This window comes from Coturnix japonica, chromosome 10 (assembly GCF_001577835.2).
Source record: "Coturnix japonica isolate 7356 chromosome 10, Coturnix japonica 2.1, whole genome shotgun sequence".
In the NCBI taxonomy this organism is placed as follows: Eukaryota; Metazoa; Chordata; class Aves; order Galliformes; family Phasianidae; genus Coturnix; species Coturnix japonica.
In genome coordinates, this window is record NC_029525.1 from 6,556,111 (window position 1) to 6,583,266 (window position 27,156).

The 27,156-nt window shown below is 36.0% G+C and overlaps 1 protein-coding gene across 1 annotated transcript in view; it reads left to right on the plus strand.

The window, feature by feature from the left end:
* The window catches only part of ZNF280D (zinc finger protein 280D), a 43,342-nt gene that overhangs the window by 10,542 nt on the left and 5,644 nt on the right, over nucleotides 1-27,156 (plus strand). The window contains 14 exon segments of the mRNA XM_032446928.1: nucleotides 2,403-2,520; nucleotides 4,757-4,866; nucleotides 6,523-6,752; nucleotides 8,280-8,437; nucleotides 8,874-8,974; nucleotides 9,100-9,246; nucleotides 9,839-9,973; nucleotides 11,536-11,718; nucleotides 14,232-14,392; nucleotides 16,122-16,184; nucleotides 16,708-16,826; nucleotides 17,014-17,050; nucleotides 24,588-24,633; nucleotides 26,761-26,816. Of these exon segments, the coding sequence (XP_032302819.1) occupies nucleotides 2,403-2,520; nucleotides 4,757-4,866; nucleotides 6,523-6,752; nucleotides 8,280-8,437; nucleotides 8,874-8,974; nucleotides 9,100-9,246; nucleotides 9,839-9,973; nucleotides 11,536-11,718; nucleotides 14,232-14,392; nucleotides 16,122-16,184; nucleotides 16,708-16,826; nucleotides 17,014-17,050; nucleotides 24,588-24,633; nucleotides 26,761-26,816 (1,664 nt within the window).

Consider the following 27,156-nt stretch of genomic DNA (forward strand, 5'->3'; position numbering starts at 1 on the left):
CTTCAGTGGTATTGTCTACGCCAGTCCTAATGAATTCAGAGCTACTGCTTTTGTGTATGGTAGCATAAGCTTATTATCTTCTTAAAGATGCATTCATTAAGAGTGATGAAGGTTTTCTATAACTCAGCACTCAAAACTCTTTGCAGTAAGCTTCAGCCACATCTGTGCGCATCTTCCCATAAGTGACTAGGCACTTTCCTCAGTGTGAGCATGATTCAGGTTTCACTTCTCCCTAGTAAAATTTTGGGAGAGCAAAGGTCTGATACCGTGCATTATTCAAATTCATCTATGTGGACTGGGTATTAATTAGCATGTTACTAATTAGTGTGGTTTTGACAGTTAGGAAATTTAGCTGCGCACCTTGAGTTTGGTATTTTTGCCAGTCTTCTGGAAAACAGAGCGGTGGCATGTAGTTTTTCTTCTTACTTGAGCCCTGACAACATCATTTATAAGAATGCCGGTTTTAGACTTTCTGCACATGAGAACACCTGTGCAGGTTGGATTTTTTCATTGATGTGGTAGAGCTGTTCTGTTATTCAGAACATTTTTGTTTTCCGAAGCATGAGAAGATGTTTTGGTTTTATATGTAAAACAATGGAGCCAATTGTGTGGAAAAAAAAACAAAACATTTTCAACAGACGGGTACTTCTGGAGAATATTGAGACTGGATTTCCAGGATGTCAGCTTTTACTTCCTTCCTGCCCAGATGAAGTCAGTATATACTAGGGAGATGTACACAAACTGTCAAAATAGCTGGTCATTTGAAGAAAGGGTAGCAGCACTTCAAACAAACAAAAGGCGGCCTACACAAGGTAGTAAGAAAGGCACATTTTACTGTTATGTGTTGTACTGGTCATATTTAAAGTGAAGGTGGTTCTGCAAAGTCTTCCACCCAGTCTAGGAGTTACCACAGGCTTACTAGCTGAAAAGAGGGATTTACAGGCTAAGCTGCTTTGCTTGTAATTTCTCTGGCTAGTATGAAGCCTGGTGTGTTATCACCTGTGTAGGTTTTGCTCATTAAAAATAAAGCAAAGACATTTAGTAACTGTTAAATGTTCTTAGCATTATTCTGATTTCCACAGCTGCACTTGAACGTTTGTTTAATTTGGTTACATTGGATTAGGATGATTGCCAGAGAAAAGAATGGCTCTTCATTATTGTTAAGGTCCTACAGTGTCTTCATTTAAGAGACACACAATAAAAAGGGGGATGGAGAGAAACACCTTTTGTTTTATTAAAATTTTTTCTGCTACTTAGGAGTTCTAGATTAGAGTATCATACCTGAATGCTATACATGTATCTGTGTACTCATAGAGACTTGTTTCCATCAAGCTTTGTGTGGTGGTAGTTAAAAATGTAGCAAGTTAAGTGTGAAAGTATTCCTTTGCATGCTTGTTTACTTGAGTGGGAAGTGTTTTAAGGGACTTATCTTTACTGCTTAAGATGTTGTGGTCTTTATTTCATGAATACGTTAATGAAATGCATGTATAATAGAGTCATGGAATGGGTTAATTTGAAAGGGATGTGGAAGATCATGTATCTCTAGCCCCCTGCATGGGTGCTGGATAATCAGTTTTCATGTATGTGCATTGGGTGATCATTTTTTTTCCAAAGGAAGTGCAGCTAATCCTTCCTAGTTTAGTTTCAAGTACAGTTTGATGAAGTGCAACTAATTGTGTTATTTTAAAGTAGAAAGGTCAAGTGCCAACATACTGCCATTCATACACTGACGTTGAAATTGAATGCAACTCTATCATGAGGTTTTTCTTAATGCATTACAGCTACTACTGAAAGTATTTCATGGTCAGGCAGGTTGTTCAGTTTCAATAGTTTTCAGTGCTGTAACTGAGAAATGAAGACTATTTCGTTTTTTAAATTATGGGTCTTGCTAAAGGACAATCCTGTTGAACTGAAGGGTAGCTGTACTTGCAGACATTTAAAAGCGTCAAGATGCTGAGAAGCATGAACCTTCTTTTGCATTAGCTGTGCTTTGAAAAGCATGTTGGACTGTATTAATTCATAAAGCCCTTTTGAAATTATTCTATGTTAAAGACAATCAGTAGTGATATATTGAATTCAAGTGCCATTCACAGTCAGTCTGCTATGGGTATTATTGACTTTCATTAAAGCTTGGTCTTGTGCAAAATTTGACCAATATAATCTTTGAGAAACTTCTGTTCCTATCAAGTTTGTTCGCCTGAGTTCTGATTTCAGATCTTTAAAATACAAGTAGCTGTTAACAGGAGTAAAAGATAAATGTCTGAGTTTGTTTTGAAGTACTTACAAGTATTTACAAGTACTTTTAAGCAGTCGTACGTTTTCAAGAATAAACCCTTTGAAGCCTGAAATTAAAGAAATGTTAAACCTCAAATTTCTTTTTCTTCTTGAAAATATCTTACTAGGATTATATTATGGATTCTCCACCAGATGCACCAGATAATACATCTGGTATTCTGTTTGGTGTGAGACAGAACTCGGGAGTTCCACAGTACCAGACTGAGCCAACAGTGAGTGTAACAGGTGGGTATAACTGTAGTAGTTGATAGAAGAAAGAAACAACATAATGGCATTTAACTGTGGTGTGAATCTTTGTGTTGTAATTTTAAATGAAGTTTTTAGGATATAGAACTCTACAACTTTTTATTCCCCTATATATGACTCGTGTTAGACTGAATTAGTCGCTGATGTATTCATGTAATGTTCATTTAGATTAAAAAAAAAAATAAATACTGCCAGATCCACTGTAATCATCTTGACAGATAAGGGCTCATTTTCTTTATATCAAACAGTCTTTGGCTAAGATGAATAGGAATGGCTGTTAGCAAGAGAGGAGCTGTGGAACAGTGCCAGAAGAACTTCCTGAGTCTGCTGAGTGGATTCCCAGTGATGATTATCTTGGTTTCCTGACTGCTATGTATAGCGCTTTCAGTAAATGGGATCAAAAGGATTCTATGTAGAAAGGGGAAAGGGAAGAATATCATTTGGCGATGTTTATTTTTTTCTTCTCTCTAGCTAAGCTGTATTTCAGCAGGAACTATTTTACCTACTTAAAAACAAACCAAACCACTTTTTTATCATAGCAGGTGGAAGCACGTAGTATCCTCAGTCTTAAACATGCGGCACCTTGAAATTTCTCCCTCCCCCCCTTTTTTTTGTTTTGATGAAGGATTGCACTTTTCTAATTGACCATAATCCCATCGTTTTAGTCTGTAAGTCATAGGTGAAAAAATTCTGGTTTGTCTATAACGTAATGGGCTATGTAAAATGAATGGCCTAATGGTCATAATAAAAGTAATGTAAACCAAGATTTAGGTTGCTAGTCTCTTCTGCTTGATATGATAATTTTTTGTGTCTCTAGTTTAGGAGTTCACTGCAGCTACTGATTAGTGAAGGCAGTATATTTCTTTGCACGTCTCCAACTAGTTTGTGATCTGATTCTCATCTTATTGAAACAAACAACTTTTTCTAAAGTAAGCCAGGGTTTTCTTTATTGCAGTTGGTTTGGTATTGAACTCTGGTTCTTCAAAGAACAGGTATTAGTATAGTTATCATTTTCTAATTTAAGAAACTTGCGTATTTAATAATTAATGTATATTAGGCTCTTATCCAGAAAAATGAAGCACTTAAAGGCATCAAGTATTGTAATTCATTGTGTCTTAAATACTCCGATACTCAGTCTATGTCAGTAAGATACATACACAACTTAGAAATTGAAAGGTTTATAATTTTTAACAGTATTGTTATTTTCTTGGAAAAATACTGCTTGAGCCATGTCTACTGTGTGGACTGTGCAGTATTACTTTTCTGACAAGATGTGTAAGGCTCCTGTGTAATCATCTCTTAGCCTGTATTTATATCCTTGCTATATAAGCTAAATGCATGTTTGGCTTTCTCTTACATTTTTTCATAGCCTTGCAGAGTACATCTGACGCTGACATTGAGATATTACTTGAAACTTTTTCTTTTAGTTTCATCTGTTTTAACTTGTTTTGTCTGCATGGAGTCCTCCAGGTCTGTGAATGACTTGTATATGCAAGACGACTTCATTTGAAAAAGTAGCTCTCACCAGAACTTTTTTGCATTTTGCAGAGAACTGGAAGATTGGGTTTACTCATTAACACTAAAGATAATGAGGCAGTTTTTGGTTTTATTTCTGTTTTAATTTGTGTGAAAGGTATTAACTTACTCTGATAAGAGCAGTATTCTTTACTTCCATCCATTTCTGGGAGTAGTTATTTGGAGGATTTGTTCTCCAAAAACACATTCATTCAAAAGGAGTGATGCATCTGAATAGGCCTTGGTTACAGCTACTGCCAGGGAGAAATAGGCTCATAATTGAGAACCAGGTGGTGTAATTACTTTCAAAACCAGTTCTCTTATCCCTGTATGATGATGACAAGGTCCTGGCATAAAAGTTGTTTTGTGTGCTTTAAGAATTTAAAGTTCTTAAAAACATCACAAAATCTATCTTGCTTTGGAGGTAAGTGGGAGGGACAAATTAATGCTTTGTCTCTATCATGTTCCTGTCACCTCCCATTCTTATATGATTACTAAGATTTTGTGAAAGTTTATGACAAACAGAACAAACTGAAGTTGATTTTGGGCAAAAGAATTTCAGTTGAAAGATGGTAGTAAAATGTTGTGTATGGTCGGTCCCGTCACATCAGCTGCACTTTCATTTCAAATAGCATGCTTTGCTAGAATAATAACTAACTGTTATTCTGATTGCAAATTCTGACTTCTCTGTGTTTTGCAGATACAAATACTGCATCAAGCAACATTAAGAATGGAGGGCCATTTCCACGAGCTTGTCCGAAGTGCAATATTCATTTCAATCTTATGGATCCTCTAAAAAATCATATGAAGGTAAAATAATTTGATGGTGATGAACATTATAAAATTAAGTGAGCTTCTGGTTATGAAAAATGTTTCAGTTTGAAGATAGTCTGGCTTCTGTCTCTGATTAGGTGGAGTTTAAGTATTGTGAAGTCAGAAAGATAAAGAATGGAGATGTAGAGCCTTAAGTCTTGTTATTTTGGGCATTATTTTTTCCAATGAGATGAGGCACATTTGCTGCCTCTGAATTCTCTCTCTGACAGCTGTGACCTTTTGAACTTTTGGCCAGATAACAAGTGAATTTGATGAAGGTAATTGCCTATAGTAGCAATGCAAGTTGGCCCACTAGTACTGCCAGTAGCAAGCCTGTTGACCCACATTTGTGGTATGTGACTTCTCAGGCAAAGATAAACTTTTAGCTTTTTTTCCTTTATATATCATGTGGTGACTTAAAAAGTTGTCTGAGGGGAAAAGGTTAATTTGTAATTCGTACTTAAAGTAATAAACAAAACTTTCATAAACTATGCATCTGTTACTCTTTATGAAGCCTACTTGTCACTGTTTCCAGAAACATGATTTCCTGGAAAACACTTTTTTTTATAATTTGGCAGAGATTACCACAGTTCTCAGGCATATGTATTCCATTTCAGAGAGAGCAGAAATGTACTTGCATACAATGAGTAACTTGTGCAAAAAACTGTATGAATTACATTAGAATAGAAAATTTTGATGCTGTCAATTGCTGTTAATGCAAATCATTGTAGTTTGAAGGATTTAAGATGAATAATAGCTAGTGTCATATTTAGCTTCAAAACACAATTAAGAAATGTTATCTTTCTCAAATCATTTCTTGTAGTGAAATGCTTTTGCACTTGGTACTTTAAACGATTGATAAAGCCATGGATGACAGAAAACAACTTTACTTATTTAAAATTAATTTCTTTTTCCAAAAAGTACACTGACTTAGATTTCTGCACCAGAAAATGAACTGCATACCATTATAGAAGGTAGACCTGTCTCACAATAGATGAAAAGCCTGGTTTTGTTCACAGTTGGAAACTTGATCCTGTATGAGATAGTTATGCTTTTTAAAGCATTAAGCTTTGTAGTACAGCTATTGGCTTAAGCATTCATTGTCTACTCTTTCAGGTGAATACAAATGACGTGTTTGCTGTGTGACATAGAATTTCTAAATTTTCCATTAAAGCTGGAAAAAAAAAACTTGCAGTTGTCAATAAATGTCCTCCCTAAGGAAGTAAAAGAAAATTTTGTATGAAGTCCTCCAAAAACTTATGCTTTTAAGCAAAATACTTGTATAAGAGTTGCTTTTCTTTCTTGTTTTTAATTTTTAGGAAGTAGACATTTTTCTAATGAGTAGGGCACCGCTAGGCAGCACTGATGTTCTGCTTTGAACTGTAAACTTATTTACGTGAAACTATGAGAATAGTTATTCGGTGCTGAAAATACTTTGTACTTTATTACCTGGATGTGCTACTGAAAGATCAGTTCAGTTAAAAATGCGAATGTGGGTATGAGTTTGAGTCGGTGTGTCACAGAATTGAAAAGCTTTGCACATAGCTCTAATTAGGCAGGTTCAGTTTTAAGGTGCTGTTTTCATTGATGGAGTTTGTTAAGGGATTCTTACAACTTTTGTCTCTGTCTCATCTTCTCTCCCTTTCCGTCTAGTATTGTTGCCCAGATCTGGTTAATGACTTTTTTCTGGGAGTCGTCCAAACAGAATGTTCTACTACATCAAGCAAGACTACTGAATATGAGAAAGGAAAATTGATTATGTTAGTTAACGATTTCTATTATGGGAAACATGAAGGTGATACCCAACAGGTACAACAGGAGCAGAAGACTCATACAACATTTAAGTGCTTCAGCTGTCTGAAAGTTCTTAAAAATAATATAAGGTATTTGAACTCCCTTCTTAATGTTTTAATGATTGACAGCCCACGTCAGTTAATGTCATGCATTTGGAATTTGTCTATTTGGAATAGAAAGGAATTTTTGGAGTGTCTTGCAAACTATTAATGCTGGATTACTGCACAGAAATTGAATTATTTTTTACTACGTGTGTTTATCTGTAGCTTTAACTTACTTAAAGATAAGAGAACAAATTTTAGAGGCATCTAATGGAAATAGCGTAGTTCTAATGAGAGCGGTCATAGGACTTAAGGGTTGGAAAGGGCAACAATAAGGTACTCTACAATTTACCATCTTGATTGATGGTGATGTCAGTAGGTGTGAGTGTTGTTTCTCTTCAGGGATTCACAGTGACTAATAGTTGGTCGTTTGCTTATGTAACAACTGTTATTTTGATGGAGTAATTTTACTTCCAAGTGCTACAAAAAGCTTTCAGTAAGCTGTTTTAATACATAGACCAATTCATGTCATTGTTCATTTGGAAGTTAAGGTCATTCTCCTTTTTCACATACGTTATTTAGGGGAAGCTGAATTTGCAGAACATAAAACTGAAAAATGGACTATTCTTTCAAGGGCATAGTCGGCAAGTCAAAATGCAGAGCCTTATGCTAACATCAAACCCATGTTTTTGTACAAAAGTTTCTTCTAATTCTGAACATTAAATGTGCTGTTAATTAAGTATCTGTATAAGTGAAAGTGCCAGTATTTCATATTTAAAGAGTTTACTTTTTTCCATATTGAATACGTATTTCTGTTACTTAAGAATTTGTATTCCTAGGCATTTTCTATACTTTAAGCTGGCAAAATAAATACATACATTCTCTCAGATTCTGTTGGACCTTCTATTTTTGGACTTTTGTTCTCAAAATGAAACCCATTCAAAATAGAATGATTCATTAAGTCAGCAGTAGTGGGTTATGCAGCTCACCTGTCCTTGTGACAGCTTACTGTTCCACAAATGACTGACCTGTCAGCATTGTGATAAATTCAGCTTAGACTTCTCAGCCAATATAGATCCTCCTCAGGAAGATGGATATATTGACAAGGAAAATATGGTGACTTTCTATAGTGATCTAACACCAAGTTTCTCATAACCTTTTGGTTGTTATCTACACAGTGGAATTTCTTGATAACTGTCTTTCATAAGTCATCTTCAGACCTAAATCCTTACATAAAAGAAAGCTCTTGAAATACTCTCATTTTTGTATGGAGGTGTTTCCAGATAAAGTTATGAATGTCCTACTTGAAGATCTGGTCTTAGTACTTGTTAGCTTTCAGCAGAGCTGCAGTTGTTCTGCACAGTATAGATGTGAGAACACTCGTGGTGATGAGGTCTGAGTGGCTGGCATATTTTGAATATTTTGAATATTATTTTGAATATTTACACCTTGAATTTCTTCATTTTTGAAAGTTCTTTCAGAACAATGTTTCTAAGTTTCCTTTGCGTTTTGCATGTGATACATAATGGATAACGTCTGCATACATCTTTTTCACCTGTTCACTATTGTTTTAAGGTTTATGAACCACATGAAACATCATCTAGAACTTGAGAAGCAGAGCAGTGAAAGCTGGGAAAGTCACACCACCTGCCAGCACTGTTACCGTCAGTTTCCCACCCCATTCCAGCTGCAGTGCCACATTGAAAGTACACACACACCTTATGAGTCTTCTAGTAAGTTGGATTATATTGCACTAAACCTTTTTTGTGACCTAAAATTTTAGATATTTTTTGACTTGTCTTTTGCTGGTTAGTAACTAAAAGAATAAAGCCATTGTACTTGATGGGCAATAATATGGAGGGTTGTAAGCAAAAGCTGGATGGTCATTCAGCTTCTGTCAGAGCAGGGTATCTGGAAAAAGCATTTTAATTGTTTTTAAGTTGGAGGGTGTTCTTGTGTTTTTCTTTATTGCAAACTTGATTTCAAGAGTTCATCCTTTTGAAAGACCTCACGTTTCTGAAGTTGTTAGGAGTTTCATCTGAAGAGCTGGAAGATCATTAGATTGTTTCCCCTTTGTAGATTTATACGGTTCACATATTTGTATGTATTATAATTGATTGAATTATGACCCCAAACTAATTTGTTTTTTTGCTTTTCACTTCTTTTTAGCTATTTGTAAAATCTGTGAGTTATCCTTTGAAACAGAACAGGTTCTTCTGCAACATATGAAGGACAATCATAAGCCAGGTGAAATGCCGTATGTTTGCCAGGTATTTCAGAATCTTGTTTTGTATTTACATTACCTACTCCCCTCTCTGCCCACCCCCAGTGCACACACTATGTCTGTTTTTGCTTTTTATAAACTTTTAACAAGAAGTAAAATTTCTTATTTTAGGTATGCAACTACAGATCCTCAGCTTTTTCAGATGTAGAAACGCATTTCAGAACAGTTCATGAAAACACAAAACATCTGCTATGTCCATTTTGTCTCAAAGTAATTAAAATTGGAACACCGTATATGCATCATTACATGAAGCATCAGGTAAGCAGATGCTTTCTTAATGCTAGAAAAACACTAGGTATCATGAATCTCTTCCTAAAAAAAAAAAAAAAAAGAGTTTTAAAAGAAGCATAACTGATTTGTATGGTTGTTAATAGATAAAAATAATCAATAGAATATGAAGACCCAGAACTGCCTGTTGTAAGAAGGTTTTAAGTGAGTTGTTAAGACTGTCGGTGTTAGACATGTTCTTACATGTTTTCTGCTTAAAAATCTCCAGATATTTTTCAAAGAATCTTTTTGCTTTTTCATTTCTTCATTAGGTCATAGTGAATTTGTTTTGTATTATTCTTTTTTTGGATTTTACTAGAATGGTCATCACAGATTCAAGTAAAGAAAAGATTGTCAATTACCATGTTGCCTTACTCTAATTGGTAACCTGACTCCTCCTTGGTAGTAACACTGTTTTCTGTACAGAGTCTTGACCTTGCACAATATTAAGTTTGTCAGGTTGAATTAAAAGCGGCATGGCCATTCTTTGAGACAGAAAAGGGCTCAAATTTTGTTTTTTGTGATGTTCCTGCTTACTCTAGACTGGCTTCTTTTTTTTTTTTCTTCTTTTTTTTTCCCCAAGAAAAAAGGAATATACCGTTGCACTAAGTGTAGACTGCAGTTTTTGACTTGCAAAGAAAAAATGGATCACAAGACTCAGCATCACAGAACGTTTAGAAAGCCTAAACAGTTGGAAGGATTGCCTCCTGGAACAAAGGTAAGTAAAGAATAATAGAGGAAGAAAATGGAAAAAAAAAAAATAAGGTTTTGGCAGAGAAAGTTTTGGAATAGAAAGTACTTCTCACCTTTCTTTTCCATAGCAAAGAAATTGTTATCTCTAAAACAAAAAACTCATTTCCCCTTAAAAGAAGGGCTAGCGACAGTTCACAGCTTCCACCAGTTGATCTGTACATTGCCCTGTCCTGTTCTTCCATTCATGTGTGTGGTGGTAGTGCAGTCAGTGATACCTTCTTGAGCTGTTGGCTAATTTGTCCCTTTCCATTTATCATCTCTTGTGTTAGGAGAAAAGCAGATGATGTGGATGTTGTGATGTGCTAACGTCATTTCCTATGTAAGACTTCCAGTGTGTGGAAGGTAGTAGCAAAATGCAAGTGGAGTGCAAGATGATTTTCCGTAGGCATTAGGCACTTTCAACTGAGTATACAATGTCTTTTTATCTTCTGCATTTCAAGGGGTGAAAAGAAACCAACAGTGTGTTGTGATGTAAACTTGGTTCCAATTAGAATATTTAGTGTTAAGCCCATTTCTTGATAAGAAACAACTTGCCTGTGGGTTTCAGAACTTTCTTCTTACAATCTTTTAGTGAATTGTGAAGATTTATTTCCTTTAATTAAAAGTGTTCAATGTATTATTCACAAACTACTCACTGCGTTACATTTTGTAAGAAAAATGACAGAAGTTGAAGTTGTGTTGCTTGGTAGCGATTCTGGAGTCTCTGATGTCACTTGAGTATTTTAGAAGATTCAGAGTATTTGTAATTAGTAAAAGCTTAGCTTTCTTTGTGTTTAAAATTTTGGTGTTAGGAGACCTTGACAGAGTGTATATGATAAAACTGAAGAGCCTGGAACAAGACTTAAAAGCTGAGCTGCTTCTAAGCTGTAACTAGGGGCAAGAAATATAATTCAGAAGCCAGAATTTGTCCCTTAAGTGTTTAGGATGGAAAGCAAAAATAATCTGAAGTAGCTTGACTAATCATGAGGCAACAATACACAGAGGTTTGGTTTAATCCAGGAACTAACAGATTTATTTGGTATACTTCTCGGCATGACTAATTGATCTGTGACCGCGTCTGTTTCTTATGGTCCAACTTATTGCTTAGGCTGGATAATATAAATCTTGTATATGTAGGTCCGATACTCTGGGTATTCTTAACAAGAATAGGATATAGGAAAAATGGCGGAGAGGGTAACTTGGAAGAAGGAAGAGGTAGGTGGATGAGTTTCGTGTAGAGAGGAGTGGTGAAGATCGAGCGTAGCGTACCGCATATGGATGTCACCACACCACGCAAGAACAACGGGAGACGGGCTTCTTTTATAGCATCCTGGTTTGCCACATACGTGTCAGAGCATATCCGAGGTTACTCAGTCAAACCAGGTCCATCTACCGCTATTGGTGTTTTTCAAAACAGTTTTTACTGAGGAGGATTTCCTGTGCTATGCAAGATAGTCACTTGTGTCCTGAAGCAACTAAAACTTAGAGAAAAAATAGAACATAACGGCTTAAACCTAAATAGAAAAACTTTTAATTTTGTGCTTGTAGGTTACTATTCGAGCATCTTCTTGATCTCTTCAGTCAGGATCGTCAGTTAGCACAAGCACGTCCACATTTCAGTTATCTCCTAAAGCAAAGAACACAGCTGCTAGAAATCATAGCAGATCTAATTCAAATAAGTCGAAAGGACGATCAAAACCAACATATCAAACACTGACAAGAAGCCAAAATGCATGGACACAACAGCAGCAGCAAAAAAAAAAAAGTTAACAAAGGATAATACAGATTGTCAATAAATTTAAGGTAAAAATGATGAACCCTAAAATACCTGAATATCTTTAATACCAGAAGGAATAGATTTAAGTATCCAATAAATTTTGATCCTACAATATAGAATGTTTGACAACATAATTTTGCAGAAGACTCAGACTTTCCACGTATTGATATTGTGGTAATAACTTTCACAGAGTCACAGAATTACCCGGGTTGGAAGGGACCTCAAGGATCATGTAGTTTCCAACCCCCCTGCCTCGCAGGGCCACCAAACATACACCTTTACTAGATCAGGTTGCCCAGGGCCCCGTCCAACCTGGTCTTGAAGCACCTCCAAGGACGGGGCATCCACAACCTCCCTGGGCAGCCCCGTTCCAGGACCTAACCACTCTTCATAGTAAAGAACTTTCCCCTAAATCCAACCTAAATCTTCTCTCTTTAACTTAAAACCATTCCCCCTAGTCCTGCTTATTATCAGCCCTTTCGAAGAGTTTACTCCCCTCCTGGGAGTAAGTTCCCTTCAGGTATTGAAAGGCTGCAATGAGGTCACCCCACAACTCTTCTTCTCTAGGCTGAACAACCCAACTCCCTCAGCCTGTCCTCATAGGGGAGGTGCTCCAGCCCCCTGATCATCTTTGTGGCCCTCCTCTGGACCCTTTCCAAAATCTCCATATCTTTTTTTTGTACTGAGGGCTTCCACACCTGGACACAGTACTCCAGATGGGGCCTCAAGCAAGAGCCGAGTAAGAGGGACGATCACCTCCCTACCCTGCTGACCACCCCTCTCCTGATGGAGCCCAGGATCCCATTTGCTTTTCGGGCTGCCAGAGCGCACTGCTGGCTCATGTTAAGTTTCTCATCTATCAGGACCCCTAGGTCTTTCTCTGCCGAGCTGCTCTCAATGACAACTCCTCCCAGCCTGTACAGGTGCCTGGGGTTCTTCCGGCCCAAGTGCAAAACCTTGCACTTTGCCGTGTTGAACCTAATTAGGTTCACCCGAGCCCCAGCTTTCCAGCCTGTCAAGGTCCCTCTGAATGGCATACATTCCCTCCACCGTATCGACTGGCACCACTCAGCTTGGTGTCATCAGCAAACAGCAGAGGGTGCACTCCATTGCATCATTGGTGTCATTAATGAAGATGTTAAAGAGCCACCGGTCCAAGAGACAGACCACCCTTGAGGGACACTGCTCGTTACCGGCCTCCACCTGGACATAGAGCCATTGACCACCACACCTCTGTCTGCGGCCTTTCAACCAATTTCTTATCCATACTAGTTGTCCCACATCAAATCCACTTCCCTCCAATTTGGAGATGAGGATGTGATGGGGACCATGTCAAAGACCTTGCTCAGGTCCAGGTAAATGACATCGGTCGCCTTCCTTCATCCACCAATGCGTCACTCCAATCATAGGAAGGCCACAAGATTAGTTAAGGCATGACCTTCCCCTGGTGAAGCCGTGCTGGCTGTCTCGGATCACATGCTCGTTCTTTATGTGGATCAAGCATGTTGTCCAGGAGGAATCTGTTCCATAATCTTCCCAGGCATGGAGGTGAGACTCACCGGCCTGTAGTTCCCCAGGTCCTCCCTGCTCCCTTCTTGTAAATGGATGACGTGACCCTTCCTCCAATCATCGCGGACCTCACCTGACAGCCACGACTTCTCAAATATGATGGAGAGTGGCTCAGCAACTACCTCAGCCAGCTCTTCAGGACCCTGGGATGCACGCCATCTGGCCCCATAGACTTATACTCATTCAGTCTAAGGAGGCACTCTTAGACTTGCTCTACCCTTACAGTGGGGAGGGATTTACCTCCTTGGTCCCCACATAGAGGTATGGGGGTGAAAAAGACTCTCCTTATACTTACAGTTCAATGGTTTTGACAATTCTTTAGTAATTCTATGGGTCTTTTATGAACTAGAATATAATTCTTTTCATTTGTTATCATGCAGCAGCAATTCTCTGTCAAAGAGATTATGTGTGTCTCCCATTCAGTAAGGTGCTAACTCCCAGAATTTATCTGTTTGAAATGTCTAAAAATGACCAACAAAATTAGATAAGAGCAGGATTTCAATCTTCATCTGTAGTTCTTTCAAAGCTTGCAGAGAATTTTTTTCAAAGCTTGCAGAATGTGTGAATGAAACGTTTCTTTGAAATTCTTTTCAACTACAGAAAGACAACAGCAGCAGCTGAAATTGGAGGGTCTCATATGCAGTATCTTGTTTCCAGAAGTGTTCAGTAGCAGATGTTTTCACTGACCTTAATAAAAAAAAAAAAGTAAAAGCTGTAATGACAACAATTGAAGAGAAAACAGACTTATGTCTACTATTACAACCTATAATAAATATTTATCTGATACATTTTTAAGTTTGTCTTTTTTTTTTCCTCCAATGTAGGCAGGCTTTTTAGAGATGTAATGCAAGAGGTTTGGAATAGTTATATTGTCCTAAGGTACTGATGTTAACTATGAACTTTTCCATATTACGTTAGGTGTCGTTTGGGAGCTCACAAATGCATTGAGTGTTACTCAGAAATAAAAGATTTTGCAAGCCACTTTCCTGCGTATGTCCATTGTAGCTTATGCAGATACAATACTAGCTGTAGCAAAGCTTATGTGAATCACATGATGAGGTAAGAATTCTATACAATTTTTATTGAATTATCATATGCTTTTAAAGTTCACATTCACATAAATTGCATGAAGTGTGTGTATTAACTGAATTTTAGATTATGACATGGGTCTGACAGGGACATGTATATGTTGGATTTTCACTTCTAATGGGGACCTAAACACAGTATTCTTGTACCTTAGCTTGTAAAAAGCTAAATGTTCAGGCAGCTTTTTGTCTTTGCTTCACAATTTCAGTGGGGTCTCATTATCATTTCAGCCAAACTTATGAAATAATGGTTAATCACTGCATATTCTCTAAGTTTCAGATTTAAGACCTCATCTGTTTTGCACAAGTGCTGACCATATAAAACCACTGCTATCTCTAATGAAATCCATGCTCAGAATACCATGTAGAGGGTGTCTCAGATAGCCTAACCAAGTGGGATACTACTTTGATCGTCTGTGAAAATAGCAACATCTGATTTTGTATGAGGTTTGTTGCTGTAAGACAGTCTAGGGTATTAGTGATGACAGATGTAAAAGAGCCTGTTAAGGAAACAACATGCAAGTTTTCAGAGCAAAGGGAGTATTGTATGCAGTGAGTGTACATAGATCTCCTGGCAGCAAGGTTAAATATTTTGAAAACCTACCTGTTAATTCTGTGCCTTTAACAGGTCAAATGTATTGTGGCAAAAGAAAAAACCCAGAATGCAGTTGTCTTTTTAAATACAAAGGCATTTTAAACATAAATGTTTTTGAAGTCTAGAATACTTAAATACGTGACTCATACATTTTTTTGTATATCTTTTGTGCATTGTCCTAGTCACATTAATGTTAGTGTTCTTGTATGAAATAGTTTACAGACTTCCATGCAGATAATCTGTGGGTTGCAAGCTTAACAAATAATAAAAATTAATGTACCTAATTGTAATCGTACAAGAAAAAAGGCTTATTCCAGAACAAGAGAAGGGAATCTAAAGTAAACTGTTCCTGCTGTTGTCCATGCTCTGGCTGTTGTCCAGTTCAACCATGCAGCACAGCAACTAGTCTTTTGTCCTTTATCTCCTCAGTGCTCTGTCTTGACTGTCCCACTACTTAGGCCTCTTGCAGCTATCACCACCTAAGGAACAAGAAGTGGTGTGGAAGAAGGCTGTATGTCTTTGCTGTAGCAGCATCTGTACTTGGTTGCTTGCTTTTTGTTTAATATTGGGAATATATTATGTTGGCACGTGCTTAACCTGCATGTGGGATAACTTGAAGTTGTCTTAAGTTTCAGTTTTTAATGTCTCCTGAGGAAGTTTGTGTTGAATAAAACCACTTCACTGTATAGCTTTCACTGTGTAACTTAAGCACGGTGTTTCAAGATCTAAACTGCTGATGGAAGCAAACTATGTTCATGCAGTACTGTGCCAAAAAAACTGAAGTCTTGCCCCTCCCAAGCTCCTTACTAGAGAGCTCAAAAGTAGAAATGGTGTTCCTGAGGTTGTTTGTTTCTTCTGCTCTTCAGAGTGGTGTGGAGTTTTCTTTTACCAGTGTTTTAAACTGGAGATGAGATTCACAAGCATTTCATCAAATCAGTTTTTTAGAATAATGCAGGTCAGTAGTTGAATGTTGTTTTCAACTTGAAAGCAAATTTCAGTACTGTGTGTAGTACGTAGGGAATATGTGGAGTAATATACTCGAGAAAGAAAGATTAAATTATGATAGTTTGTCTTTTGTTGGTTTTTGTGTTTGTTTGTTTTTTTTTAGTTTTCACAGTGCTCGTCCAAGTAAAAGATTTTGGATATACAAGAAGCATTCGGAAGAGCTACGGTAATTCTGCTTTTATTCAGCTGTGGATCATTGGTTTTGCTTTACGATAGTGACTTTATTGCTTAAAATAGATTAGAGCCTCTTGAAGTTCTAGGGTTCCATAAAGAGCAGAGAGATGGAAATGTTATCACTTCTATTAGCAGCATTCTCTTTTGTGACAGATGGGTGGGGTTTCTTTGGTCCACTTTTGTTGACTTCTTTCTCAGGGCTTTTTAAAATAAATATTTTCATAGCTTTATTTTCCAGTTATTCATAATGTGCAAGGTCTGAAAGGAGAAGGTGGTGGAAAAAACCAAGAAACTCAAATTCTGTCTGAAGTTACATTCTTTTTACTGTGTTCAGCAAGGAGATGTCCTAGTCACTGACTGGAATTTCCATGTGCAATGCTTCTTTGAGTCACCTCATCTAAAACTGCAAAAGCAGGGTTGTTTCTTTTTCCTTTAGTCTGTCCAGTAGCTGTAGGCTAAAGCTGCTCTCACAGCCATGTTGCATTTACACATACTTTTTACTTTCTTCCCTCTAGAGGTGTGACTGTAGTATGTCTTAACTGTGATTTTCTGACTGATGGTTCTGGCTTAGATAGAATGGCCACACATCTGAGTGAAAGCCATGCTCATGCTTGTCAAGTTATTATAGAGAATGGTGAGTATGTGCAGTTGTTTTCTTATATAGAACATGTACAAGTAGTCACATGAAGGTGTTAGTCTGTTATGGTAGTTTTTTTTTAATTACATTATTATGTCTGTGCATAGATTTAAAAGCAAGTACTTGTGTATTTCCACATTTTTTTAAAAGTATTTTTAACTTAATCCTTTATTCTTATTTTCAGTTTCTGTAGATTTACCAACTGCTGAACAAGTATCTGAGTAAGTTTTGTTTTACCACTCAGTATTTCTTCTTTTCCTATTAATTCAGTGACAGATGGTCAAAAATTGTACTTTGAACTTGGATTTCTTCCAAATTCATTAGAACCGAAAATGTATGGAATGTACACTTAATGTGTTTTTACTATTGACTACGTCCAGAATTGCAAGATGGGGGAGATAAATTGCCTAGGTCATAAAACAGTTCTTGCAGCATTAAAATTTCTTGGTCCTAACTGCTAAGTCTAGGCCTAGAGAGATTGTTATTTGAAGTCACTTTTAATATTAGCAATATTAAACGAGTGTTTAATGTCCTTTACACGGTGTTGATGCAAAAAGAAAATAAAAATGCTTTACTTGATGTAGGATACATTATTTAGAAATTATTTTCCAAGTAATGTCATTTATTTGACAGAAAATATACTAATTAATGTCTAATTAATTTTTTAAATGCAAGGAATTGATTTGAAAAGAAAAAATAATGTGGAAATTTTGGCTTTCAGTTTATATGCTAAACCTTTCCCTGATTATATATGATATATATATATTATATTCATGCCAGGTAGGTTGGATGTAGATGACCTTAAAAGGTCTTTTCCAACCCCAAATGTTCTGATTTCATTACTTTCTATTAATATTTATTATTTATAATACTGTTATGTACTAGTCTGTATAATATAACTGCCTTATAATTTACTAATGAAGTGGCCAGTAAGAGGACATGCTGGAATAATCTCTCAACTGATCCAAACATGGAAATATATTTATTTGATTATGAGTAATAGCAGCACAAAAAGTATGTTGTGAGCTTACCTATAGTAGTAACTGCTTAGCATTTGATGTAGTTGAGTAGAACTTGTGGTTTGATAAGATGAAAAACAGACATTATTAAAAAGAACCAAAGTTGTTTTGTAAGGAGCAGATGGGAAGGAAGTTGATTTGGGAAACCATTCCAAAAAAAAAAAACAAACAAAAAAAACCCAAAAACATTTAAGAAAAAGTGGAATTTCTCTTCCTGGAGTAGTGAATGTTAAGGTCTGACAAAATACTAGGAACAGTCACTTAAGAGGGTGAGCTGTGTATTCCCTTCATAAATCCAGGGTTGCTTGTGTTCTTCAACTGTTTGGATTTCTGTGAAACTCAAACAATGGAAAATTAAGTGTTGAGCTGTGATACAACTCTAGTAGCTGGATGTATGTGTTTGGAATTCATATCTGCTGGACTATATGTGAGGAAAGTTACAGGTGTATGGTGGGTACAGATGTGTGTTTGTGGCAGGCTGTTGTCAGTACTGCACAAGTATCTTGAAAATATTGCACAGATGTCATACAAAAATACTTTAAGAATGTTGGATGTGCTTAATATCTATTATGCAGAAACAGGTGTGTAAGCACTGAAACAGTAGATTTGAAGTACAGTCAAGAATATGTACAAGCTATTAGTGTCTTATGTTTGAATAGATGAATATAGCCATTATTTTTGAGAGCCCTGGTTTTGCTGTTAGGTTATTTACTGGCTCAGTGTGAGGTGGTATAAGCTGTTATTTTTTTAGACCCGATTAATCTCACCAGTCTTGTCCTTATCCATTTAATAGCTTGCTGATGCTTGGGACAAGAATTTAATTTCTGAATCTAGTAGCATAAGTGCATCTATGCAGCAGACCTTGTATTCATTATTTGCAGTACAGAGTACACATGAATATTTATCTTCATCATGCTCTGTGCTTGGTTTTGCAAGAGGTGTCTGTAGACAGTGCTCACAACATTCACCGTGTAGTTTCTCTGTGATATGTGAGTGTATCTTCTCATTCTTTGACCTGTAATTTGGTGAAGTGTGGGTTGCTTATGGATTTCCTGCAACACTGGCTGTAGTGACTCACAGACTCTTGGATGATTTTGGATCTTCTCTTGCACCTTTCAGACCTTGGTATCTTCTGTGGTCTATAAGACTGTATGTGTTGGAAAACTCATCTTTATTGCTAATGACCAGACACATTCTATAAACTGTGTTCAGTATTGGTGAGGCTTGCCTTAGGACCAAGATTCTGTCATTAGTAGTACAGAAAACTTAGCTGGAGGTGTTCAAGAAGGATTTTCTTTTGATATTGCTTCTTCACAAAAGTTGCCTCGTTTTGTTGTTTGGTGATCCACTTTGTGCTGAGGGAATGAGCCTTGGTAACTATTCCAGTACTCTTCTAATGCTCTACTCGCTACTTTGCACAACATTAACATATTTTTAAATGAACTGACAGTAGACATTTTTGTTGCAGGGGAGTTGAAAGTGAGCAGGTATCCTATGCTGCTTTGGCTCACTGATACATCATTGTGGAGCAGCAAATTGAACCCAGTCGAGCTTGGGATTATTTTGGTATGTAAGCGAACAAGCATCTGACCAGACCTTTTCTTTTTTCTTCGTGCATTGAGGCTGTGGGGTATTCTCTTTTTGCATCTTTTAGGCAGCAGGTCTGGTCTTTTCTCCATTACTGTAGTCTGGCAAAGGCTCTTCTGTGTTACTGTTCTCTGGTTTGCAGCATTAATTTACAGCTTTTGGGGGCTATAATCCATGGAAGAGTGACTTACCAGTAGTTTCATTTATGTGATGTAGTATTTCTTCGCTGCTCATTGTCCCCTCGAGTCTGTCAGTATCATCCAGAGCTAGAGTAGTGTATAAATGAGGGCATATACTTAATAGCACCAAAGCCCATTTTGTTCTGAACTTGATCTTGGCTTTTGGAAGTTGAGGGATTTGTCATTCTCTTTGGGTATTTACTAAAACATTCAAGTCCTTATACAAGTCCTTATGTGTTTAAAAATAAAGTTGCGTTTTGTCTAGCAATGTCTTTACAGTATGTAGTGGTAAATATGCTTTGGAAGACTTGTATCACATGTAACTGCATAAACTGAATCTTGGCCAAAAGAATTTGTTAGCTTTACTTTAGTGGCTAAGCTTCTCTTTACTCCTAAATACTATAGGAAGATTGTGAGTGATGGAAACATGTTATTTGTTGAGCCTTGATTCCGAGAGTGTAGCAGTTCATTCATACTTTGTTCTTTTGGTATCATCTCTCATCTTCAAAAATGCTCCAGTCAAGCATCTGCCAATTTTGATTTCACTGCTTCTGATTTCATCTGTAGTTCTAGATAATCTGTGGCAAGTTTATCCATTAACAAAAATGTCTAAATATATGATGAGCTTTTGTTTCGTCATGATGAACACTTAGAGTACCTCCAGACTCAACCCCCTACTTACAGTGGATATATTTCTTGCTTGAATCTCAAGTTTACCAGCTTCCAAGCAACTTAATAGATAATCTTACTCTGTGGTCAGTCATTGTTATCTCTTCCTGGTTATAAGAGATCTGATGAATGATCTGATAAACACAGACTATTCTTGATTTGCAGCACTTGTTTTTTCTGCATAATCAGATTCTACAAAGTTAATCTGTTTTGACTGATATTTTTGTTCTATTCCCTTTTCATGTAGAAATGGCAAAGATTTTGATTGAGCTTTTGAAGCCACTGTGGTGTTGCTAGTAACAGCAAAGATCATGTCATCCACTGTCTTTGACTCATGTTTTGTGAATGAGCATCTATGCAGTCAGTACTCTTAAGTCTTGTTCTTTTTGCTCCTTTTTATTCTGACAGAAAGTGTGTTCTGTCCCACATGCTGTTGTTCAATTTCAATCATCAGCTATGTACTTTAAGTTTTTCTTGCAGGACTTGTTTCTGTTTTGGCACAATAGCATTCAGTGAGTGTGATTATTTTTTTCATTACAAACATGCTTTTGTAATCTAGAGGAAGCTGAATCTGTGATATTTCACTTTAATTCATGTTTTTGTCAGCAACCAAAATCAAGAGTATGATTGCAGTTTTTTATGGCTTTGAAAATTTTTCTCTAAGAATTTACTGCAAATTACACTGGATTGATGCTTTGCTTTGAAGTTAGATGATCTGGAAGATTGCCATTTAGTTCTTGTACAATTTTACTGTAGAAATTAGTTTAAAAGTGTCTAAGTTACCTGCAGATTTGCTAGCCTTTTGTAGGTAAGGGTGGCAAAGCAGTTTATGTAGAAACAAGTTTTATCGTGGCATCTTGTTTCCTTTTGCATTAAGTTTGGAGAAGGTTCTTAAGTGGAAAGCTTGCAATATAAAAACAGTACTAAATCATGCAGATAAACCTGCATGACTCATGCTTTACTATCCCTGACAGTCCTAATTGCTACCAGCTTACATGAATAATGCAGTATATTGGACCACATCTGCAAAGTCAAAGCATGGAAGTCTTTCTGACAAGAAAGTGAAGTTTCTTTCAGGCTTTAGGGGAGATAAAAATATTTGACTGTTTAACTTTGTATATAATTACACTTATTTATTCATAATTAAGTTAATATGTAGCTGTATCCATTGCTAACGCTATGTTACACATGAGAAACTGGAGAAGGATCAAATAATACAGATGTTACCATCTTTCCTATTCTCATTCATTCACCAGTGTTAATTGCCTCAGCACTGGAAACACCTTTTTCTTCTAACTATGCATTCATGTGTTCCATACCATAATAACATTTCTGTCAAGTAATTTTTTTTTGCATGGAGTGGTAAGGGAAAATTGAGCTTCATTGAATTGCTTTCCCTGTTTAAAGTTATTTAAAGTATTTTCTACTAAAAAGGCTTTGGGTTTTGTTGTTTGCTGCTTAAATGTACTCCCCAAACAAAACAAAACCAACGAAAGAACAAGACAAAGACTCTTCCATTCTTTGCTTGCAAACAGTTTGTTCATAATTCTTGGATATGGTTGAGCTGAGAAAGTACCTTAAGCCATTCAGTTAATGCAAAGATGTAAGATGGAGCTAATTGTCCTAGAAAAGGTTACATCTGGTTAGGAATGGACAGAAAATGGATGTTTGAAAGATTCCAGCTGCTTTTCAGTACTACTTAACCTAAATACGGTATGGGAGCACTATGTGTCTATAGGGGTAACATAGCAGATCCCTGAGAAGAGTTGTTTATGGTTTAAGTTCTGTGTGCACACAAATATATATACGTTTCATATTGTGAAGGCAAGCAAAACTGTGTTTGCATGAATTTCAGAAATAATGATAATAGTTGTGTTTGGACTGTGCATCTAAATGTTTGCTTCTTCTGTTGACTCCAAATCTGTTCCATTAGTCCAACGTGACTCCTTTTTAGCAAATGAAGTTTCAGATCAACCTGTATTCACATTTAAAGCATCTATGGAATGCTCTTAGTAGGCCAGCTTTTATTCTTTAGTTAAAGCCTGAGTCTGTTTGGTTTTATGGTCAGTACCTTCTATTAAGTATCTCAGCCTGAAAATTTTTCTTCAGCTGTTACGTTTCATCTGAACATTTATTGAAGAGAAGATTGACAATTAGGGGTTGCTTTTCACTGTTCTTAACGGGAAGTTTATGTACAGTAAAGAATCTTTTGGGAGCTAGAAAGATTTCAAAATTGTGGGCCAACAGGTTGTATTTACCAGAGATCACAATATTTGTATTGTTTTCATAGGATTATGTGCAGAAGTCCTGTAGCTCCAGTTATGTAAGAAAGCAATTTGCCTGTATTGCTTTTTGGAAACATGAGTCAGAATTCTTTGGAAATTTAAATATTGGAGCCAGAGATTTAACATTTCTTAGCATAAAAGTGCTAGGAACATAACAGCATAGAGAGAACCAGAGTCTTCTCTGGTTCAGAATCCACTTATGATACTATTGCTAATTATGAATTAGAGCTGCATTCAAAAACCTAATTTGAAATAGAAATAAGGTTGAATATATATATTATAAATAATCCAAGTTGAACTGTATTAACCAAGAGGTGGCCATCTCAGAATCTTTTGTTGGCTTTTGAAACACTGTAGTCCACCCCATGTGTTTATAAGATGTTTAAAACAATAGACAGGTATTGGATTCAGTTCACTGGAGGTGAGTTTTTATGGCAAAGCCTAAATTTACTCATTCAGCAAGAACCGTGCTTTATCCTGTAGTGTCTGATTTGTCTAGGTTGTTTTGCCCTTTCCAAAGTGATTAGCGATTAGTTTTAGACTGCAATTTTGAACATATTTGTTTAAACTCTTGTGTAGAAATGTTTAAAACAGTGAAGTTAAGCTAAATATCTTATGCTGCATTATCTTCTACCTTTATTGGTACTCAAGATTAAACACTTAAAAGTATATTAAATCCCCAACCCAAAAGGGTTATCTTTTGATTTACCCTGACACCTTTTCTTCCTGTTAATTAGGAAAGCATTGTTACCATGCTGAAATACCAGTTATTATAAAAAAGTATATTTTCCAAGTTACTTCTGCCATGGTTTGTTCCAAATTAAGGTGTAATAATAAAAAATAAATGGCTGTTTACCTGCTGGAACGTTAACATTATTAGAAGCTGTACATGGTGTGCTTGGAAGTGTGTGCTGAAATTCTTAAAAATTCTTGAAAGGGCCTGCTTTTAGCACTGTTTTTTACATTATTTTAGGAAAACAGCTGTGGTTGCATATTAACCTAGTATTAGTATACTTTTTCATAAAATTTAAGTTGATGAAGCTGTTACTTCTGTCAAGTGTGTTGTACCCTGCAGACAGCCATTAAGGCTCAGTAAGGTCATGAATCATTTAATTTATGATTAATAACATAATTTAAATATAACAGACAGCACCATACTCACCAGAATAAATTTGACTTTAATGCGGCATCAAGAAAGATGATACAGATATAAGCAATTTTAAGGTGTTTGTGTAGGTTTTTTTTATAGGAAACTTTTGAAAGCTTAGCTTTTGCATTAGAACAAGGCTTTGTTAGCTTATTGCAATCTCTGCAGTAGCATTTTCTTTTCTCAATACAGAAAATCAATGTTAGTGATATTGTGATAAGCTGTTTAATTAATGAGGTTTGAAAAGTCAATAGATCTTAATAATTTATAACTGATCTAATGGATGGACTGTGCCTATATTTCAAAGGAAGGATCTCCTCCAAGTTGTAGTTGGAAGTCGATTGCAATGTTTTACAATTGCCCTCAAGTAATCCACAACTTTGTCCCGAGTAATTGGGTAATGGTAGTTATTCCAAATAAATAAATATACATTGTTGGCCAGAATATAGTTTTATGTACTTTTTAAAAAATACAGTTCAGCAGATTTGTCATTTCAGGTTTTAAATACTTGAATTATTGTTTAAAAGACCATTATGGTAAGGGAATTATTCATCTTCTAGTGCTAGAATAGAAGTACCAGTAAGAGTCTGAAGTCTGTTGATTGCTGTTTTTCATGAGATTAAATAACTGGAACAGGTTTCACAGTAGAAATTTCTATTGTGGTTCCTGTATAACAAGTAATATATTTTAGGGTTATTAAATGTTCTCTTTGAACCTTGAAGTACATCTAAGCTCAAAATTAAGTATAAACTTTGGAAATTGATTTCAAATTACCAAGTTACTTTCTTGGTTGCTGTAAATATCTTCATATTTTGTCTCTGTTTTCACCATACAGTATTGAAAATATTGAATCTTAATTCATTGTCCACTAGGTTAAAGACTGAAATCTCCATTAGAGAGAAAGAAGCTAAGTTGGAGGTAACGTCTTTTCTTTTCTCCACACAATGTAAACAGTATCTCTGAACTTCATAAATTATCTGAAGACACAATGCAATTCTATTTTAAATATACGTATCCTACTGCTTCATGGAGTTCAGAAGATATGCACAGTGCTAAAAACACCTTTCTGTGTTTTACTACTGCCGTGGTGGGACACTTTTATTAGGTCAGCTACAGAAACACTCCCAATTGGTAGTCAGTCTGTCTGGTTGATTTGTAGGTCAGAAGCCAAGGAAGGAGTGGTATAAATGTCTTACTTATGTATCTTCATCTTTGGGGAACTCAAAATTGACCTGAAATATAACTTGAGATTTGGCTAGATACTGATTTTGAACTCTAACTTCTTTGCTAATTTTATTTGTATTTCTTCAAGGAGGAAAATCTTTGGAAATGCCTCTTGAGACCAGAATGGCTTTCTTGCTAAGCATGTGCACTACTATATAGCAATCTGAGAAGCCTGTGTGTCTTCATTTAGTTGTGTTAAAAGTGAAAGGATTATGAAGCATAAATAGCAGAATCTTTTCTGTCCATAACCACTTTAGGCATGTTTTTTTTGGTGGCGTTTTGTTTCCTTTACTTTTCCTTCTTTTTCATGCTTTAGACTGTTTAGAATGTATTTCTTGCAGTTTCAGTGGGCTCCACCTGTTTAAGAATTAGAGAAGATCTGGAATTTCTATGTATTGCTTCACAAAATGATGTTTTGTGTTTTTGGTTTTCATTTAAAATACAACAAAAAGAAAAGAAGAACAGCCATAGCCCTTATGACTGGAGGACGTGGAGAATATAGACAAAATAGCAATGTTTGTTTTAGCTCTCACTTGTTACTCACAGTATAAAGAAAGTATTGTCAGAACTGTGAGTTGCCTTTCACTGTGGTCTGGGCCACATAGAAACTCTGATTACTGGGTGCTTAGCGTATGAGATTTAGAGAGAGAAGAAATCTTTCTTTCCATATAATTCTCTGTTGAGTGGGGAGGCTCACTGAGAGCAGAGGAACATGATGGCTAGAGAGAAAGGTTCTGTAGTAGACCAATTAGAGCAGTGTAGATCCATACTTTGCCAAATGTGGAGGTGGAGACAGGTAGTGTGCAATAATTTGAAGCTGGAAAGTGTTTCATCTCATGGATTTTATAGCTGTGGGGATAGAATGACAGAAATACAGTGATAGAAATATAGCAGAAACCCTTTTAGAAGATAGTATAAGCTTAGCCTGACCATATACCTTCGAGATATTTGCCGCATGATTTGGCCACACTGAAGCAAACCTCTGTGGAGACAAGTATTATATTAACAATATATGATATTGCTTATGCTGGCTTTAAAATATCTTAAGAGTTTGTGACACAAATGATTGAGGTGCTTATATTTCTGTTCAAACAAAAGCCTCTTTTATTGTAAAACCAGAATTCACTTGGAAAAAAACTAAGTGTCTATTTTTTTAAGGACATATAATTTCCTTAATAAGAGTTAAGATAATATATGGACAGAAAGCCCTATAATGTAGTAGAAGCTTTTAGAAGGCTGCTTTGACCATTTCCCACTGGCAGTTTTTCAAAAATTTATTTTTTCTACTCTTTAAAACAAAAGATAAAATTTGATAATATTGCTCAGAGTTCAAAAATGATTTCATTGGATGGATGCATTACAATAGACTCAGGTTTCTCCTGTGATGAGCATTCTGGTAAGAATCTTATAGTTTAAGTTAAAGACATCTGTAGGGCTAAATCACTGTAATGCTTTAATATGATAACCTCAGTTTTCTCTTGGCTTTTTACTAAAATTTTGTCATATTAGTTGTTCTGGGTTATTTTTTTCTTGTTTGTTTGCTTTTACCTTACAAGTAAAATGCTGTCAGGCCATGGTTCACCAGATCCTCTTCGGTAAGGTGTAATTACAACTGCATATATGAAAAAGGCTATAAGAGTTGCTTTAAAATTAAGGGTTTTTTTCCCCCCCTTATTTTGCAAGATTTTGCAGACATCTGTATTAATATCCAATCTCTGCTTCTTAGCAGATGTATGGAATGTCAGTGTGAATTTGTCTGTACAAGTTTATTGTAATCAATTGGTCATGGATAAAAAAATAAAATATTATTAATTATTACAGAAAATTTCAAGACCTAGTTTATCTGAAGGAAAAACAGAAACACCAACATATGAAAGGTAATACAATAATTAGCTGCATCTCGAAATTCAATTACATAAAATAATACATGCTGTGTTTTTTCTCAGGTAATTGGGTGAGAATATGTTTAATTAATATTTTCATAATGTGTTTTTCTATGACAAAAACCTTTAAGTGGCAGTCATGATGTACTCAAAAAGACGCAAAGAATTTAGGTTGTAAATGTCAAAACGGTGCTTAACAGGGCTTAACCTACTTATTAGTCAAAGTTCATGATTGTACAGTGTTAAAAAGATTCTTTTTTTTTTTTTTTGTATTACTGTGCATGAATTAACATCATTGAAAGGGAAAACGGGGAACAATTAGAGCATACATCAG